We start from the raw sequence: 21857 nt of genomic DNA, 5'->3' as shown, positions 1-21857 counted from the left end.
TTCCTTTATCTGACATTTTCAACATGGAGAATTATCATAAATCACAAGGAGCCATGTCTGGAGAGAAGGGTACTTGATACGAATGTAGAAATTGCATATTAAGTAAAAAAAGTTAATTAAAAGCTGGACTAGATTAGAGAAATTGGCAGACATGTTGTCATGATGGTGTTTTCAGAAGTGTGATTTCCATAGGTCTGGTGATTTGTACAAATAAAAAAATAACATTACAAAAATGAGAGAACACCTTGATAATAATATTTATTTTTATTAGACCTTATGAAGCATGTTTATGATTGACAACTGCACATTATTCAGTAAAGATGATCAGTAATACTTTTATTCTGCTATTCATTTTTTTTTGTCACTTTCAACCTAGAAAAGGTATGCCCTTCTTCAATTATAAAAAAAAACACAAAAAAAAAACAGCTTTTTGTACTACCAATCTGACAAAACCAAAAGACTTCTAATCGTAGAGAACCTTTGGCTGTATAGTAAGAGCCAACACATTGGCTTTCTTTATTGCTGAAGTGCATATCTTGACTCATATCATTGTATGCTGAGCATTGAACTCTTCTTGGATTCCAAGATCTTTCTTCTGTTTACAAAGGTATCTCAATTATGAGATACCTTTCTAAACAGATCTGGTTTAGCTAAATTATGACTTTGCTTTATCATCGATCATTGGCCAAAATGCATCATGATATCAGACAACTTGAGTTTGATGATTTAGAATGGTATAAAAACACAAAACTATTTCCTCTAGATGCAGAGATTGATTTATTCACACTTTAAGTAGAGATTTCAAAAATTCCTATTGAGCATTTAGTAAGTAATGTAGAGGACTGGAACAATAAGTAGCATTTTCTACTTATTCCCAGCCAAAAGTAAGGCTGAGGAGAAAATCAATCTCCTTGTAATGATAGTAATGATCCATTGAAGGGAAACTAAACCATGCTTCTACTCATGACACCTTTTGATAATAATCCATTGCTAAATAAGCAGCTATAAATGTTATTCCTCATTTCTATGAATTTGGAATGAGGAAGCACTGCAGGGAGAGACCAGATTTTGTGTGTACTTGTGTTGAGATTTTAAGAAAACTTTAAAATACAGTAATAACTTCTGAAACATCTTTTGATAAACAAAGGTTCTTTTGGTATTCACTGCTGTTTTAAAGGATAACTATCTAAGAACAAAAGCAATCCCTTTTATTTTAACTGGCCAAAGCATGAAAGTAATGTGTTAAAAGAAAAAACAATTGCTTGCTGAAACAAGTAGTGATTCCATTATTCGGCACACTTAATCAAACTTTAATGAATGCACAGATAAGACATCAACCTTCAGTGTTTACAGAAGTTGTCATGGATTCTGGATATTATGAAATGTTTGCTCAGATTCTGTAATTAAGGACTGTTACTAGGAGACATTTTTTGTATTCTTCTACTATATTATTCAGCAGTATTCGAATTGCTTCAATGATAATTCTAGAAATGTATACAGTAATCTCTGTGTTCTTTTGAGGCAATAGGTCAGATTTTCTGTTCATATAATTAGCAAAAATCATTTTCATACCCACTCTTCCAACTATCAGATCCATCTTTCATTTCAATGTAACTTTAGAGTTGTTAATTTTTATTGTTTAATTCTGCAGCTGTTTCCATTGGCTCCCTAATTGAAATATCACAAATTTGATTACACACTGTTATTCTTTGCTGTAGTTAACTAAGTTAACAGCCATCATTCACTGAAACTTATTACACAAAAATCATGTACAAGCCTTTAGTTGAGGGTATAACGTAGTTAGAATATTGCTCATCACTGAGGCTTTTTTTTTCTTTTTCCTGTTTAGCCTCCGGTAACTACCGTTTAGATAATTCTTCAGAGGATGAATGAGGATGATATGTATGAGTGTAAATGAAGTGTATGTAGTCTTGTATATTCTCAGTTCGACCATTCCTGAGTTGTGTGGTTAATTGAAACCCAACCACCAAAGAACACCGGTATCCACGATCTAGTATTCAAATCCATGTAAAAATAACTGGCTTTACTAGGACTTGAACGCTTTAACTCTCACCTTCCAAATCAGCTGATTTGGGAAGAAACGTTAACCACTAGACCAACCCGGTGGGTCCATCACTGAGGCTGCACACTGTAGACCTTTACTAGGTCACTAGGGAACTTTTAGCTTTCCGTACTAAACTTTATGTCAAATAGAAAAAAATATATATTCCTAAGAAATCAGTTTCAGAAGAAACTGTGAAAAACTTTCTAGTTACTGTAGAATGTAATGGTGACAGCTACTCTTCAAATCTATTACATATACAAGGGGCAATAAAATAATCAGATTGAGGTTTTAAAACTTTTTGTTTTACAAATTATAGACTGGAGATGGTAACCCTTTAATGTATTCCCTTCCCTGATTCCTACATTACTGCATGCATGTCTTCCACTGTTGGCAGTAATGCATTTCTGACAGTTTTTTCATGAGCTTTGTCACTTTTACCTTCACCACATGCACATACTTTAAGTACGAACTTTCTTTAAATATAGACTTGATTTTTAGATACAAAAAACTATCACCCACCAAGTATGGTGGGTTTTCCAATGTGTGAACTCTATGTTTTATCTAAATATTTTGACAGTATATTGTTTTGGTGAAGAACCCATCATAGATAGTCATCAGCTTAAACTTTCCTCAACCAAGCAGTACATTTAAAAAAATAAAGTCCATGATTTACCAGGAAACATTCCACAATGATACATTGGTCTACATTAAGATTATTCCAACAAATCTCATATACATATTTCACTTTAAACAAAGTCTATTACTGATTTTTTGATTGCATCTGCTTGGAAATGCTAAAATGGTATGTGAAGGTCCAGCTATTTTATAGCCATTTCTTAAATACATGAATATGAATAAATTTTTATTCATCTACCATAAAATGAGAACAGAGGGCTGTCTGTACCATTCATGTATATAGCCATTGCCAAATGATGACAAACATTTGTAGTTAATGATTAAATAGATAAAAAATACATGCACAGTATTTTAAATTTGTTTTAATTTAAATAAGGGAATATGAATTACCATATGTAGTTAATTTAATATGCTGTACCTGTGACAAGATTTAGAAAAAGTATATCTTCTTTATCTACAGCACTGGCATATAGGTCATAACCATGTGTAGTTTGAGATGGGTAGAATGTCATATCACTTATATTTAGAGTTGTCTTAACATCAAACACAAACTTCAATCCAGTCTCTGAAAACAAAACAAAATTAAATATTAGTTTTATGTGTATAAAATTTCTTCCCTGGTTGAACAACAATGAAGTTTTTTAAAAAGGGGTAACACAGACATGTACAATAATATAGTGAATATGCTGCAGGAAAGTATCTAAACATATTGTTATAAGGTTACTTTCGACAGAATGTTGCAAAGTTTCCGCTGGCAGTTATTAGTTATTATCCTGTAAGTACAATTTTTTAATGATATTACAGTTTGTAAAAAATATTTATGTTTTATCTAGTCTGAATGTGTAAACCTCTAATTATCTGATTTTGTAGAGGCTGCCTGCCAAGGAGTTAAAAATTTTCTGTAAGTTTTATGTCTAATTTATTAATATATATTGTAGTGTTATGCTGTATTCATGTAGATTTTTGGGCATGCCCACAAGCTCCCACAGATGCATACTTTTATACTAAAAAATAATGTTTAAAAATAAAAAAATAATGTTTTCTATATATTTTTATTTTTTGAAAATAAGGAGAATACATTATATTCCTTGTTTATGATGAAGGAATAATTAATTTCATTTATGTTTATATAAATCTTACAACTCCAAATAAATATTAACCTTTTATTCTGAGTGGAATATAATTCCTTATACCACACATTCCGTGTACAATTATATCAGGAGTAGATAGATATGCTTCTCCACTCAAAAAAAAAAAAATAAATAAATAAATTGCACCAGTACTTACCTGGATGGATCAAGGGAAACCATCATAAATCCTTAATTAGAGTAGCATTACAATTGTACAGTTACAATTATACAATTATTTATAAAATAAAAATCTTTAAAACCCATATTAATAATTTAAAATATAAGTACATAAAATAATATCAGTTGCTTATTTGTAGTGGGTTAACAAACCAGTTTTGACGTTGGCCAGCTTTGAAAAATGGATAAAATTGAAGTTAATACTGTTATGAAGTACTTTGTTTTAAAAGGTTTAACCCTCATGAACGTACAAAAACAGCTGGTTACATTCAACTTCAAAGGATTCTTCCTCTTTTTTTTTGATGGTAGCAAAGTGGCTTCTGAATTTAGATTTGGGTGTAGATCCATTCAAAATAATGAACTCCCAACAGTATGCCCAAATTGTCACAAAAATATGTATGAATTTGTCACAAAAATCCACAATGCCAAATTAAATGATGACCGACTGAAGGCACATGAGCTTCCTGACATTGAAAACATCTCATTAGACCATCTCCACAACATAATGTTTTGGGTATGAAAAAGCTTTTCACTCCATGGGTTCCTCATTTGCTAACAATTTACTAAAAATGCACCTCTTAAGGGTGTTTAGACTTATTTAAACACTACTCTGCTAAATTCTTCAATGTTTTGTAACAGTAGATAACACATGGATTTACTAATACAATCAAACAATGGGTGAGAACAGGTGAAAGTGCCCCAAAGAAAGCAAAAACAATTCCATCTGCAGGAAAAGTTATGGATACAGTTGTTTTTGGATTCTCTTGATGTGATGCTCATAGATTACCTGAAAAAAGTCAGAACTATCACCAGGGAGTATTACTAATACACTTCTGGACTAATTAAATTAAATTATTAATTATTAATTAAATTATCCTGTAAGTACAATTTTTTAATGATATTACACTTTGTAAAAAATATTTATGTTTTATCTAGTCTGGATGTGTAAACCTCTAATTATCTGATTTTGTAGAGGCTGCCTGCCAAGGAGTTAAAAATTTTCTGTAAGTTTTATGTCTAATTTATTAATATACATTGTAGTGTTATGCTGTATTCAACATCCACATCTGACCAAAAGAAGGTGTCCCTTAACCACGATAATGTGCTTGCAAACAAGTCTATTGAAGCAAAACTCCATGAGCTATGCTTAAAACTGCTTCCACATCTTTTGCATTCTTCAGATTTGACACTCAGCGATTATTTCCTTTTCCCAAACCTGAAGAAACAGTTTGTTGAATGAAGATTTAATTTAGATGATGAGGTAGAGCTGAAATATCCATTTATTTTGCAGAGTTAGACAAATTGCATTTTATTAAGAGTATTAAAAAGTTGGAAAGTTGTAGTCCTAATTGTATCAGACTGCAAGGTGACTACAATGAAAAATAAAAAAATTCTGAAAAACATGTGTTTTTTTGACAGGCTGAGCACTTTCAAAACGATCTTCGTAAGTATGAGAAGATACCAAATAAATAAACTTTTTTGTACCTAATGTGTATGTTGCAGTCTTTGAGAACATAGCCCAAAGGATGATATATAAATGAGGTGTAGTGTTAGAAGACTATTCCTAAGATGTGTGAGTAATTGAAACCCAACCAAATTACATAAAGTAGCTATAAAATAAATTATAATTCAGAACGCTTTAATTACGATTATTTGAACATATATTCATATACATATTAAATTAAGATACAAAAAATTCAGGTTTTTATTTTTGAATTAGTATTGTTTAAAAACTCACAGACTTAAAAATCTTTTAAGTCTGTTTAATATAAAATGATTCTTAAATCAGCAGAAGCAAACTTAGGCGGAATAAAGAGAACTGGTAGAAAACCTTGGGTTTCAGACGATATATTGCAGCTGATGGATGAACGTAGAAAATATAAGAATGCTAGTGATGAAGAAAGTAAAAGGAACTATCGGAAATTAAGAAATGCTATAAACAGGAAGTGCAAACTGGTGAAAGAAGAGTGGATTAAAGAAAAGTGTTCAGAAGTGGAAAGAGAAATGAACATTGGTAAAATAGACGGAGCATACAGGAAAGTTAAGGAAAATTTTGGGGTACATAAATTAAAATCTAATAATGTGTTAAACAAAGATGGTACACCAATATATAATACGAAAGGTAAAGTCGATAGATGGGTGGAATATATTGAAGAGTTATACGGAGGAAATGAATTAGAAAATGGTGTTATAGAGGAAGAAGAGGAAGTTGAGGAGGATGAAATGGGAGAAACAATACTGAGATCTGAATTTAAGAGAGCATTAAAAGATTTAAATGGCAGAAAGGCTCCTGGAATAGACGGAATACCTGTAGAATTACTGCGCAGTGCAGGTGAGGAAGCGATTGATAGATTATACAAACTGGTGAGTAATATTTATGAAAATGGGGAATTTCCATCAGACTTCAAAAAAAGTGTTATAGTTATGATACCAAAGAAAGCAGGGGCAGAAAAATGTGAAGAATACAGAACAATTAGTTTAACTAGTCATGCATCAAAAATCTTAACTAGAATTTTATACAGAAGAATTGAGAGGAGAGTGGAAGAAGTGTTAGGAGAAGACCAACTTGGTTTCAGGAAAAGTATAGGGACAAGGGAAGCAATTTTAGGCCTCAGATTAATAGTAGAAGGAAGATTAAAGAAAAACAAACCAACATACTTGGCGTTTATAGACCTAGAAAAGGCTTTCGATAACGTAGACTGGAATAAAATGTTCAGCATTTTAAAAAAATTAGGGTTCAAATACAGAGATAGAAGAACAATTGCTAACATGTACAGGAACCAAACAGCAACAATAACAATTGAAGAACATAAGAAAGAAGCCCTAATAAGAAAGGGAGTCCGACAAGGATGTTCCCTATCTCCGTTACTTTTTAATCTTTACATGGAACTAGCAGTTAATGATGTTAAAGAACAATTTAGATTCGGAGTAACAGTACAAGGTGAAAAGATAAAGATGCTACGATTTGCTGATGATATAGTAATTCTAGCCGAGAGTAAAAAGGATTTAGAAGAAACAATGAACGGCATAGATGAAGTCCTACGCAAGAACTATCGCATGAAAATAAACAAGAACAAAACAAAAGTAATGAAATGTAGTAGAAATAACAAAGATGGACCGCTGAATGTGAAAATAGGAGGAGAAAAGATTATGGAGGTAGAAGAATTTTGTTATTTGGGAAGTAAAATTACTAAAGATGGACGAAGCAGGAGCGATATAAAATGCCGAATAGCACAAGCTAAACGAGCCTTCAGTAAGAAATATAATTTGTTTACATCAAAAATTAATTTAAATGTCAGGAAAAGATTTTTGAAAGTGTATGATTGGAGTGTCGCTTTATATGGAAGTGAAACTTGGACAATCGGAGTATCTGAGAAGAAAAGATTAGAAGCTTTTGAAATGTGGTGCTATAGGAGAATGTTAAAAATCAGATGGGTGGATAAAGTGACAAATGAAGAGGTATTGCGGAAAATAGATGAAGAAAGAAGCATTTGGAAAAATATAGTTAAAAGAAGAGACAGACTTATAGGCCACATACTAAGGCATCCTGGAATAGTCGCTTTAATATTGGAAGGACAGGTAGAAGGGAAAAATTGTGTAGGCAGGCCACGTTTGGAGTATGTAAAACAAATTGTTGGGGATGTAGGATGTAGAGAGTATACTGAAATGAAATGACTAGCACTAGATAGGGAATCTTGGAGAGCTGCATCAAACCAGTCAAATGACTCAAGACAAAAAAAAAAAAAATAAATAAATAAAATGGTGGGAAAGTCATTTAAATGGTTTGAAATTTATTAAAAATATCAACAGTGCATAATGGAGCACTTACTTGTAAGTGAAGGTTTGTGTTGTGTTACACGAAAACAGTTTTATTGTCTGATATGATGAAGGTGGATATTGTTAATTTTTTTTAAAGAATAATGACTATTATTTTTAAATAATAGTATTTAGTATTAATAAATACTAAATTTGTTAATAACTGTAGATCCAATCAAATATATTAATTTAATTTTAACTGTAATTTTTTAATAACAGTACTTAGTATTTGACTTTACTAAATTCTATCTAGCAAATATTTGCTTATAAAAGAAGGTGTAGCAAAAGAATTACATAAATCTTACAGTATATTTATGTAAGCTGATTATTCATTCTGATTTTTTGAGGGAATATATATGTTAACCCCCAAAGAAGCACACATCAGATAGGATTATATGAAGGCATAATAAATATTTAATAATTAAAAGCTTAACACTTTTTTCAAATTCAAAGCAAAACTACATGGTTTAATTTTGTCCTAAATATAATCAATTTGATTGTTCCTCATCATCTAACAAGACATCCAGATTTTTTTTTTTTGCTATGGGGAGTGGAAATACTATTGTTATAGCTAATAGGAATTCTGTTTATGCAGTTAGCAATGTTAACCTGAGAAGCACAATGCGAAGGTTTTATCTGTATTTAAAGTTACATTCTTACAATCCATCTTAAAATATTTTCTAACCAACTTAATCTATCTTAATTTAAAATATTTGTGAGCATTTTCTAGTTAAAAATATTAGTTATTTATTGAAATCTATTATTTTCACTTTTGAAAATTTATTAGATTAATATGATGATGTGAGAGATTTGCTATGAATACAGCTATGCCAAACAAGTAGTCCTGTTATGAAGCAACAGTATAATTAGTGAGGTAAACATAATTCTGTGCTATGGTTATTCTGTCTAAACCCAATGATGTTGCTTTGTCATGGTGAGAAAGAGTTGTCCTTAATTAATGCTGATGGGAAGTAGCTGGCAAATTGAAAGTAAATGAGGATAATATTTCAATGTTAACAACAGCAAAGTGTCAAGGAGTAAGGTTTCTGAAAGAACCTGCCTGTGTTAGGAGACAGCATCCCTTTCAATAGTGTTAAGAGAACTATTATTAAAAAGTAGTAAAGAATCCTAGTCAAAATATTAATCTGTTTTATTAAATAGATTAGTATTAAAATTATTTTAATAATTCACTTTTTTGTTTATTTATCTATGTAGCCTACTCATGAGTGCTTTCATAACAATTATCTATTATCAGTTCAGTAATTAAAGCCAATATATAATAAGCCATATATAAAGCCAATAATAAATTATTACTTTTAAAATATAGGAAAAATACATCTACTTTCTTTCAGTCATTTGATAAAGTATTAGATATTTTCTTTCTTCTGGATTAAAAAAAAAAAAAATTGTTTAAAGGGTAATTAAATAATTTTAATATAAGTAATTATGAATAGATATAGTTTCAACAGTAAAAGCTTAAAGTTTACTAGGATTTGAGTACTGTGTGATTAAAAGAAATGGAAAAGCACAACTGCATTTTCAAAAGAAGTGTATTGTTCAATTTTCTTTCATTTGTATTATGTTTGATAGCGCTTGCCAGAGTAAAATATTCTGAAGGTAAAATAGGCCAAAAAGCCTTATCAATGAGGCTATTCTAAAATATAAAGATCTTAACTTTCTTCAGAGCATGGATATCAGAAGTTTGATTCTATTGTAAATAGTTTTAAATAATTTGCTGTATGTACAAAAGTTGAAGGTCTGAGAATAAAAAAATCTGGAAAACCTTTATTGGTATTTAAGCTTCTATCTACACAACTTTTAACATGATTTTAACATTTTAACATCATTTTAACATTTGCCAATATGATGCATAGAACACTTTCTTCTACAGCATCAAGTGACTTATACCACTTCATTGGCATCTTGACTTGGAGAAATACAGAATATGTCTGCATGGGTGAGAATGGAGGGTGGTCCAGCACTGTCATCTGTTGTTTGGCTAAAAAGCTGCCTTACAATAAAGGCTGTGTGAGCTGGTGCATTGTGAAGAAGGAACCTATCTTTGGTTTTATGAAAGTGCGATCACAAGCGATGAATTTGGCCCAAAAACCATTTCAGAACAGCTTGATAGACAGCAGCAGTAATTCAAGCAATCATTCAACGTTTTCATTGCTATAGCTGGTTACTGACCTACCCATCTCATCGTCCTTTAATAACATCTGAGCATCACAAAAATAAGAAAACAACTCAAACTATAACAAAACTCGACAGGCACCAACATACCTGCACAAAAACAGATAATGGCATGAACTGCTAACCTGAACTGAGTGAATTTTAATTATGTTATTCATGAAGCTTTTAATGAAAAGTTATGTTCTTGCCCATAAAATTGTGCCATTAGTTCTGTTTTTATAGGATTAGTCTTGGAACATTTTCTGTAAGAGGAAGATACATTTTGAAAATAAGAAGAAACTGACTTTATCTCCCTGATACTACACCACATTTTTTTACACCATTCTGTTACTTAATATGACATTTAAAAAATTTATTTCACTTTGGATGTCGCTACATAGAATTTTTATATTGTCCGATCTTGGGACTCTCCTCCAAGTGAGTTCAGTTGTACCACTAGTACAAAAAATTAATAACTGACTCTAAAAAATCCGTAATATATTTGTATATGTGAGTGCATGCATGTGTATCTATGTGAAGATAAGAGGTTTTCTTACTAATCTTTACCAAATTAAATTTTTCTTCAAATTTTTAATATTATTATTTCTAAAATTAGAGGTTTTCTAATATAGAAAATTATATTAACTGCATTTATTAAAAAGGCATACCAGTTACTTGTTGGACAACTAATGTAACACCATCGCTTGCTCTGTCTAGTGTTACTACCACCCTACTGTTAGGTGTCACTGCTGGTCGTCCTAACAAACCAGCCTTTTGACTAATTACAGCATCAGTCAAATAATCAAGCAGAATCTGTCCAGTTGGTCTTCCTGTCATAGGTTCTTCACATTCTACAATAACGAAACCATCTGAAAAGAAAAATTTTCCTTTATAATAAGAAATTAAAATATTTCAATCAACAAAATGTAAACATTTTCTAATTTTACTTTGCTCTTGTTTCTAATTTCTCTGATTTATAAGTGAATATAGTTCTGCTATAAGGCACAGTAGATTGTTTTTTGTGGAAAAATGCCTTGGAAGTGTTCCCTCAAGTTTCATATTACATCAATTTTCTTTCTTTCTACTCACAATGTGTGCAGGTGGATGCTGGGTACACGCATTTGTATGTGAGTGACTCAGACAGACAGAGAGATGGGAGAGGGGCGAGTGAGTGTGAGAGAGAGAGAATGAATGAATTATTTTCACCTGTACAGTAGTCTAGTACTTGCTTGTTATTTCATTATAATCAATGGGATGGATTACTGTGTAATGACTGATCTTTTACAGGTGACATTATTCTTCCATTGTCATAAATATAATTTATAAGGTACTCTAGCACTATTCAAAACTATTTACAATAATTTAGAATATTTTGTTCTTAAACTGTTATTTATTTTATATAAAATTGGATATGTAAAATACTTTTTTCAGTCAAGAAAAAAATGTTTAAATCAGCAGGTATTATAGAATGGATTATCCTAATTTTTTTTCTTGTAATATCTTCTACACTTCTCTGAACTTTGCCTTGCAGTTTAACTTACATGGATTTAACTCTTTCATTTGGATGGTATCTGCAGAGATTTTAATCCTTAATACCACTTTCCAATTTTCCTGCTGTTTCTCTCAGAAATAATCTATGCTACGTTTTTATTTTTAAGAGATACTCTTGGCTGTGGTTATTAGCTATTAATCAGTGGTTACAGCATGCAGCAAAGTTATACTCAGCATCAACTATAGCTATGAGCTATAGTCAGCATTAATATGACTCATGATGTTCATGGGACATCAAAAAGTTGTTCCATTTATCTTGTGAAAAATTGTGGAATACACAGGCCCTGAATTGTTGCAGGTTACCTCAAAGATGTTTTGAATATCGTGAGATTAGGGGGATGTATCATCGACGTCCTACACTCTCTCAGGATAGCTGGGATACCTACGTGTCCCTCAGTCCACACTAGACTAATTTTGTTATTTATTCAAAAAACAACAAGAATGAAATGAATGAATACTTTTTATTATTTTAAAAAGAATTTTTATTGTGATTTAAAAAAACGGAATCAGTTAAAATATTTGGTTTTAATTTGCTCTTCATATCGATATTTTCACGGAAACCCAGGCAATAAAATGTTTCTAATTTCACTATCATCTGAATGAATATATTCATTAGGTCCAAATTGTAGTAATTATACTGATAAACATAATTTTTGTTTCCTAAGATGCAATACATGATTTTAATCTGTTTTTGATGCTGAAAACAAATATGAACTCAGAATATTTCTATCAACCACCATTAATGAAAAAGTTTTAAATTTTAATTAAAAGATTTTTTTCATTTTTTAACATATAGTTAGCATTTTAAGCTCCTATATTGTATTTTGTTAGCTCATTTTTTACTGTTTAACTTTGTTAACATAATTTTGTAAGCTATAAATAAACAATACTATACTAATAATTAAATCATATCATAGTTACATATTATGACATCATATCTAATACTGAAGAGTGAGCCTTCATGGACAAGACTAATCATGTCTGTGCAGGTCAAAACATATAGCTGAAAATACAGCTGTGTTGTTTGTATTAATCACTGAATTTAGGAATGAATTAATTCTGTTCATTCTTATTGCTGCCGTAAGTTTCTTAACAGTGCAGTGTCATAATGCCTTGAAATTGTGTAAATGATGTGGATGCCTTTTGTTATGTATGTGGTGAGTTTACTGTAAAATTAAATAAAAACTTTTTTTTTTTATTGATATGCTTTTTTTAATTAAAGGTGTCATTTTTACACCTTTAATTAAAAAAGCATATCATCTGTATTTTCAGTGTAAAGTTGGTGATTAGGGTAAGACGTGGGCTCCTCATATAGTATGCACAAATTGTTCTGTACACTTAAGAGGATGGCTGAAAGGTACAGAAGGCTTTGCCATTTGGTGTACCTATGGTTTGGCGTGAACCAAAGGATCATGTAACCAATTGTTACTTTTGTTTAACAAGTGTGTCTGGAATTTCTAAAAAATCTAAACATTCTGTAAAATATTCTTCATTGCAATATGCAATCAGGCCTGCACCTCACAGTGAAATTATTCCAGTTCATCAGCCACCTGTGAATGTGTGTTTTGAAAGCAGTGATAGAGAATCAGACAGTACCGAAGAAAACAATGATTTTGATTTTGAATTATCTTACAATAAGTCACATCTTATATCACAAGGTGAATTAAATGACTTGGTTAGGGATTTAAATTTATCAAAAAATCAAGCTGAACTGTTAGGATCAAGACTGCAAAGTTGGAATTTACTTCAAATAAATATAAAAATGTTGGGTTTCTGACGCTGACAAAAAGAAGTTTTTCAGTACTTTATTGATGAAAATAATTTGGTACATTGCACAAATATTGATGAGAATATGTTGCACTTAGGACAAGTTCATAAACCTGAGGACTGGCGTCTTTTCATAGATTCGTCCATGTATTGTTTAAAAGTGGTTCTACTACACAATGGTAACAAATATCCTTTGATACCAATAGCTTATGGTATTACTTTAAAAAAGACTTATGATGTGATCAAAGACGTTTTTGGAAAATAAATGATAAAAAACATAGCTGGAACAAATGTGGTGATTTGAAAGTTATAGCTATTTTGTTAGGCATGCAATTACGCTATACTAAGTACATGTGTTTTCTTTGCGATTGGGCAGCTGAGCGAGGGATAAACATTATGTTACCTGGAGGAAACGAGACAACTTAACTCCAAATGGGAAAAATATTATTTATGAGCCCTTAATCGAACCCAAAAAATATTTTCAACCCCTCTCCATATCAAGCTAGGACTAATGAAAAATTTTGTAAAAGCAATGAAGTCCTGGATTTTTATACATCAGGCACAAATTTCAGTAAGTGAAGGAAAAATTAAAGAAGGAATATTTGTTGGTCCTCAAATAAGAGAGTTGGTCAAAGATGATGTATTTAACTCAATGTTAAATAATGTAGAAAGTGTAGCTTGGGCTTCATTTAAAGACATTTGTAAAAATTTTCTCGGCAAACAAAAATCTGACAATTACCATGATATTGTTAATCAATTTCTTACTTCATACAGAGCTATGGGATGTAATATGTTTTTGAAATACATTTCCTACACTCACATCTGGATTTTTTCCCGGACAACTTCGGAGATATAAGTGACGAACATGGTAAATGTTTCCACCAAGACATTTTGGTGATGGAAAGCCGCTATAAAGGGAAATGGAATACTAACATGCTAGCCGATTACTTTTGGATATTAATTCGTCATGTGCCTGCAGCTACTTATAAAAGAAAAGCATCAGCGAAATCATCCTAACACATGTATAGCCATGCAAAATTATAAATTTTACAGATTTTAACTGTGTTTTCCCTTAATTTTTTTGAAGCATAATTTATTTAAAACTAAGGATGATAGAAAAGTTGTATTTAAATATCTGTAATGTACACAAAAAAGCAATTCAAGAAATGCACACTTAGAGAAACATAAAAAAAATTTTTTTGGTCTATCAGTGTTATTATTATTAATTAAAAAAATACAATTGAATGAGATTCTATTTTTTAAATAAATTCCTATGCTCTTTAATTTAAATTTTACATTTTTCTAATAACTCTTTAAACTTTTTCAATCTTTTTATCTCACTTTGCAAGTAAGTATTAGATACATATCATGTTTGTAGTTGGTTGAATATTTTATTTTTCTATTTTATTTGCTGACTTTTTTTAATATTACATTTAATTTTATTGTGATAATGGATTTTAAAAATATATATTAATCCAAAGTATATGTTACTTTACTGGTATCCTACATACTTCATATTTATCAGATAATTCACATGGTTACTTCCTATGTAGTACGGTTCCATTAGGTAATGTAACTTTGACTTCATAATATAACAATTCAATAATTAACCATTTCATCCATTTAACATTATTTCAGTAATTTTGTACCCAAGAAGCATCCTTACCAACAACAAAATCTTTGTTGTCATTAATTTTTTAATTTTCTTGTGAAGGGAAGACCCTAATTCTACTAATACAATTTAACTTGTAAATTGATTAAACAAACAATACAGTCTTCTGTTTACAAACAGCTTAGGCAGTTCAACTGTAGCCATTACAAGTGGAGTGATTCTGTAACAGCAGGAATAGGTCAATCTGTGATTTTTTAATTTTATTATTTGATGCTGTAGTATTTCATGCAGGCCATTATCTAAAAACATCACTTACAATGAAATACCCAACCACTTAAAATAAAGATCATCTTATATTTGTGATATAGCTGTTTTTAAATGACAATAAACCCATCCTACAGAAAGTGGTTAGCATTGAATGCAAATTAATTATTATCTTAGTTGTTTGATAATATTGTAGGATTTTGTTTAAGGTTTACATGCTTTTAACTGGATTTAGTTGTATGTTACAGATGACTGGGGTTCATTTTCTATAATTTTGATACTGTTTCAGGAAAAGTAGTCAGATAATTGGCAAAAGAAATATCAACCTGTTAAAGCTTGTTTTCTGCAGTTTTAGTATTTTGAGATGACAATTTAAACTGATTATTGCATATGCTGAGAAATACAGATTTAAATTAATGTAGAAGAAAATGATTCCATTATCATTACATGTGACTACTGACAGAATATGTAAAAGATAGAATTATTTATTGGAGAAGCTTTATTAATAAAAAAATAACTGAATATTTTACTTACACAGAGCAGAAAACTGCATACTACGAGGTACACAATTGTAAGGCGTTAAATCTATACTCCTAATATATCTCATGTTTGCTAAATCAAGTTTGTACAATCCTCTTTGGTTTGTGTGACTGACATAGCCGTATTTGAACATATGTGACATATCCTGAAAAAAAAAAAAAAAAATATATATATATATATATTTAAATTCTATTAAATAAACTACCTAGTATATGAAAAACATAAACATTGCAAATAAAATTGGCCTCAAAATATCATTTGAAAAAAGACAAGAATTATGCTTCAAAAACCAACACAATTAAAAAACTAAACATAAACTGTAATGAATTTTGTTATTAAGCTCTTTGTTAGTTTTAGAATTTATTAGTTGGGTCATTAATTTCCTCAGATTTATTATTAATGTATTGTTTCATTATTATATTTTTCAACTGTCATGATAACTGGTGTATTTATTTTATCTGATTTAATCATTAACATTGTTTGTATTTAATTTTTCTTCAAAGTTGTAAATTATTTGTTAATTGATAAATGATTTTTAGTAAATTTGGTATTTTTAATTTTTTGTATATTGTAATAAATTCTAATAATGTAAAGTAAGATATATCTTATCTCAGTACTCTGCATTAGGTGGTTATTTAATAGGATTTAAATATAATTTAACAGTACAGTGAAATAATATGAATCTTAAAAAATTTCTGTAAAATATATATTTATATGTGAGTGCAGTGGTAGCTCATGTATAGGCATTGTGGAACTGCAGCATCCCCTATTTTCACTTGATATTATCGACAAAATTTAATATAACAAGTCCTTTTTTCTTTGTACTAGTACAATACATAATCCTTAAGCTTAATGTAAGTAGCCATCCCCCAAAAATCTTAGTATGGAACTGTGTGCTGTACAGTTCCAGTAGCGTGGTGTTTGACTGTTGTGCGCATGCACACATAGGAAGTTGCACATGATGCTGCAAGGGAGAGAAAGCACTGTTGTTCCTGCAGTGCCAACCATGGCATGCTGGTGGAAGGTAAGTTTTTTTTTATTCTCCATGTTTATGGAATGTTCCTTGTTTGTTCCCTTTTCTAGTTTAGTTGGTGGAAGGAATATGAAAGCAGTTCTGTTGTTTTTTTCAGTAGCGAGCAGAAGCAAGTGCTCTTTGGTTGCCAAATCTTTCCAAAAACATGCTGGAAGGGCAAAAGAGGAGGTAATTTTATGCACAACGTGCTTAAAAACCGTGTACTGTATGTGATAATGTGTACTGTATGAATGTGATAATGTGTATAATTAGATTATTATCCTGCTTTCAGCTATTCTATTTGATTCATTTTTTTGATTCTTTTATTTTACAGAAAAGTTTAATTGTGGCCTTGAAAGGCCCAGACAAAACTTTTCTGGAGCAGCACCTCCATTATTTTTAGCTAAGAGCCGCCACTGTGTGACTGTACATGTACTTATATTGAGTTGATCATAAAATAAGCAAGTGTAGTCATTGAAAGTTATGTTTTATAAAAAATAAGTTCATGAATTATTTCATAAATTTTGTAGTTCTAACTTTATTCCTGCTAATATTTCTCAAATGAATAGGCTAGCAAGAAGTTGAAAAAATCCTAGTAAAATGGAAAAGAAATCATCAAATTGTATGGTTTTTATTTCTTTACCGACTGAATATATAAAATTGTTGAATATCACTCATCTTCATATTTTGTGTATTGGTAGAAAATTTAGTTTCTATAAAATAATTATTAATATTTGAGTTCACCAACATTAAAAAAAAGAAAAGAAAATAGTAATAGACTTAATCTTATAAAAACAGGACAGACAATTTAGCAGTAGTTGTCCTAGACAATACCACTTACGTGCACAATACCGTTGATAAATTAGTATATAATAATGTTTTTAAAATGTTTCATAATTTTTACTGTTTATAATAAATAATTTAATTCTGTTATTTAAATGCTCAATTAAATTTATTTCTACACATCTATAAATGCAATAAAATCCATCTTCAGGGTACATACTATAATTATGAATTCTACTAGCTATAAGTTAACTTTAGAGTATTAATGGCTAATGTTCGAAACAATCAGTGTCACTTAAAATAGAAGAACAGCAAGGATAAAGAATGCATTTATTTTATATGTATGTATATATATATATATATATATATATATATATACATAAAATATATATTATATATAAAATATATATATTTTCTGTATATATATATATATATACAGAAAAACTCCATCACACTACATCGCCTGGGATTTGCAGATGACCTCGCTCTTTTAGCAAATAATATTCAAGAAGCCAAAACACAAATCATGAGCCTTCAAAACCTAGCACAAAAGATAGGGCTTCATAACTCTTTCGAAAAAACTGAACTAATGGCCGTAGATCCTCTGGTAATAGACCACATTACGGTAAACAATCAGAAAATTAAAATAGTAAAACCATTTAAATATCTAGGGGAAATAATAACTTATAATTTAAATGAAAAAGTGACATGGCAAAACAGGGCAAATAAAATGATTAAATCCCAAAAATTAACTTGGTCAATATATAACAAAAAATGCCTTTCGGCTAAAACAAAACTTAAACATTATAAAACTGTAGTTCAGCCAGAAGTCACCTACGGAAGCGAGACCCTTTTCAAAATCACTCAGAAAAACCAAATTGATAAAATTCTGAAAATAGGGAAGAGAATTGTCAGAACGTGTATCAATAAAAAACACCAAAAAGAAGGCCAATGGTGGATTGTGCCAAATGAGGTGGTGTATCGAGAAATAGAGCCTGTTACTGATACTATGCGGAAAAAAAGAATCTCTTTCTTTGGTCATCTCATAAGGACACCGGACACAAGACTGTCAAGAAATATCATTGAAAAGCTCTGGTTCCAAAAGCTAGAAGTAGGATGGATCAACGAAATTAGAGAAGATATGAAAGAATTGGGAATCTACCTGACTGACCTACAGAATAAAACTGGAAAAATTAGAAAGCTAAAAGACAAAAACATTAGATTTAAACAAAAGACAGACAAACGACAAAATACAACAAAGAGGGTGCTTACAGATGAAGAAAGGAAATCAAGATCTGAATGGATGAAGAATTACTGGGCAGCTTGGAAGAGTAAAATAACATGCTTTTCTCAGAAAAGATCCAACTAAAATTGACTTAAGTGGTCTCATGTTGGCCGTAAAATCATAATAATAATAATATATATATATTTATTTATTTATTTTTAAAACAGTTTTTTGGTTGTAAATTACCTGAACAGGTGGCATGAAAAGATCTCTAACAAGATCAAATTGACCGTCTATAGGTTCTGGATGAACTGTGTGATGTTTCTTTTTCTGAGCAGCATCCCTGATGACCTGGATTGTTTTAACACCTTCATCTTGTAAACTACGCCAGTTGAGCACCCATACTTGGTCAAGATGTTTGACATAATGAAGAGCTACTGGGTTTTTATCAGTTACCACTACCTGGGACAAAATTAATGATTTTTTCATCAAATAATCTCTGTTGTTGGTGAATTAAATGCTCATGCAATTGTATTTATCATAGATCACAAAAATGTTCTTGCTAACTTAACCTGAATTACAATCTACGAGTAAACCTCATATTTTTAGCAGTAAAACCTAATGAAGTAACATTAATGCTAAATGCTAGAGTAAGTAAATAAATTTATAGATTTGTTTATCAACTAATTAAAACTTAATGTAAAATTTTAATACTATTTCTATATATTCAAGATTGTAAATTGATAAAAGTTTTCTCCTTGGCTGTATTTTTTTATTAAAACAAAAGTTTGTCAAAAGCCATTGTTTTTATAATATTATTATCACTTAATGTTACATAACATTTTTAAAAATAATAAAACATATTGAAGGAACCTGCTCAGTTTTTTTATAAATTTTTTCAAGTAATAAATTAGTAAAAATAGAACTTAAGTTATAATTTTAATAAACATCATATTTTAAAGATTATAAAATTAAAATATTTCCTAACTGTACTTTAGATTATCTATGACTCGTACTTCACAATCATCATACAGCATATTTGTATATTGATTCAGATTGTTCTTAAAATAACTAAGCTACTCCAGCTATTCAGTGATGTGTTCACAAAAACTACTATGTTTGGCTATAAACTATTCAGTTTAATCTTTATATTACAATAGCCAAGTAATAAAAAAGAACCTAAGTTGTAACTAAATTAGGAATGTATTAAGTTTCTATTATATATTTTATGCTAAACAATATATGCAACATTTGTTACATTACATTTGTACATTACAAAATGTAATCATTCTTTGTATGAAGTTTCTTAACTACAATTTCATGAAAGTGAATACATTTCTGGTATGAAAGGCAGCTGTTTTAAATGATTCTGAAGTGAGAGAAGAGAGTCTTCCATAGACTTATTGTAAAGAATAAACCAAAAAATCTTTGCACGCCAGAATATAAATGTTAATTTGTAGGTCCAATTTAAGCTATTTTCTTGTTACCAGTATTCTTGTCACTAAATAGATCTAATTACTTATTAAGCTTATTTATAAGTTATATCCCATATTCATTGAAAGAAGAAATCTGAATTTTAAACAGATAAATCTATCTTGAAAAGAAGAATAAGTTTGATTTAGGCTGTAATGTATAAAAAAGTTTATTTAATATATTAGTTGATTTATTAACAAAGTTATTTATTTAACATTTTGTAAAAGAAAAGGTGGAAATAATATATTTCTTCTAACCTGGAATAGTTCTACATAAAATATATTTCTTAATGTTCTTGCTTTTTAATCTAATAAACCAAAATCTTTTAAAGATGTTGCTGAATTTCTTATAATACATGTATTCAAGAAAATCTTTTATTTAATTTAAATCTGTTGATTAAAACTTCAAATAGATGTAACTTTATCCAGATCAAAGTTAATTCTTTCCGAAAAAATAAATAGTGTAGCATTACTTTGGTTCTAGAGAAATGTCAGAAATCCTAATAATAAACGCCAAGCAGTTTTTTTGAAATATGGATATGAATAATTTTGTTGATATTATTTTTATAAGTCAGTCCTGAATGTATAATTGTTTTCAAGGCCCGTAATTTGTGCACCTGTTAAAACAATAGAATAATTGTTTGTCTTAAAAGTATATTTTCTTGAAAAGTAATAAATTTACATTTAAATTAAATTTATTACTATAATATTCACTAAAAATATTTGCTAAGTTTTTCTGTAGAGCTCTCATATCAAAAGTCTATTTTTATAGTTCTGAATTATTTTGAGCTATTTGCTAACAATAACAACTTAGATTTTTTTATGCGCAAAAGGAAAATCATTAATAATAAAAAAAAAATAAAAGAGATTCAGATTACTATTAGGAACACCTGACCTATTTATAGAGGTTATCCAGAAAAATATAATTTATGATGTCTAGTCGAGTATTGAGAAATTTTATCAGCTCAGAAGAAAATCCATATGAAAAGAAAACATTTTACTTTAAACTACATCATGGATAAACATAACAAATATTTTTTCAATGTCTAAATAAATATGATTTGCATTAATATGGGTACATGTCTAATTGGCATGTAATACAATTGGTTAATAACATAAGTCTGGCATGAATCCATATAGATTAAATGTTAGAACTACTAGATAATTTGTTGTAGATTTTTTTTTTTTTGTCTTCAGTCATTTGACTGGTTTGATGCAGCTCTCCAAGATTCCCTATCTAGTGCTAGTCGTTACATTTCAGTATACCCTCTACATCCTACATCCCTAACAATTTGTTTTACATATTCCAAACGTGGCCTGCCTACACAATTTTTTCCTTCTACCTGTCCTTCCAATATTAAAGCGACTATTCCAGGATGCCTTAGTATGTGGCCTATAAGTATAGGCCACACTATTAGTATGGGGCCACTATTAGTATGTGGCCTCTTCTTTTAACTATATTTTTTCCAAATGCTTCTTTTTTCATCTATTTGTCGCAATACCTCTTCATTTGTCACTTTATCCACACATCTGATTTTTAACATTCTCCTATAGCACCACATTTCAAAAGCTTCTAATCTTTTCTTCTCAGATACTCCGATTGTCCAAGTTTCACTTCCATATAAAGCAACAGGA

General features: G+C 30.0%; 1 protein-coding gene across 9 annotated transcripts in view; it reads right to left on the bottom strand.

The window, feature by feature from the left end:
* LOC142331252 (follistatin-related protein 5-like) overlaps positions 1-21857 on the bottom strand; it is a 411468-nt gene that overhangs the window by 11622 nt on the left and 377989 nt on the right. For all 9 annotated transcript variants that reach the window (XM_075377020.1, XM_075377029.1, XM_075377064.1 and 6 more), the window contains 4 exons: positions 18997-19212; positions 15725-15875; positions 10665-10865; positions 3120-3266 (listed from right to left, as the gene is read on the bottom strand). In XM_075377020.1, coding sequence (XP_075233135.1) covers positions 3120-3266; positions 10665-10865; positions 15725-15875; positions 18997-19212 — 715 coding nt within the window. The remainder of the gene's footprint in view (positions 1-3119; positions 3267-10664; positions 10866-15724; positions 15876-18996; positions 19213-21857) is intronic.

The sequence above is a fragment of the Lycorma delicatula genome, chromosome 1 (genome assembly GCF_047948215.1).
Source record: "Lycorma delicatula isolate Av1 chromosome 1, ASM4794821v1, whole genome shotgun sequence".
In the NCBI taxonomy this organism is placed as follows: Eukaryota; Metazoa; Arthropoda; class Insecta; order Hemiptera; family Fulgoridae; genus Lycorma; species Lycorma delicatula.
Note: the sequence above shows the minus strand (reverse complement) of the source record. Positions and strands in the feature narration are given on the sequence as shown.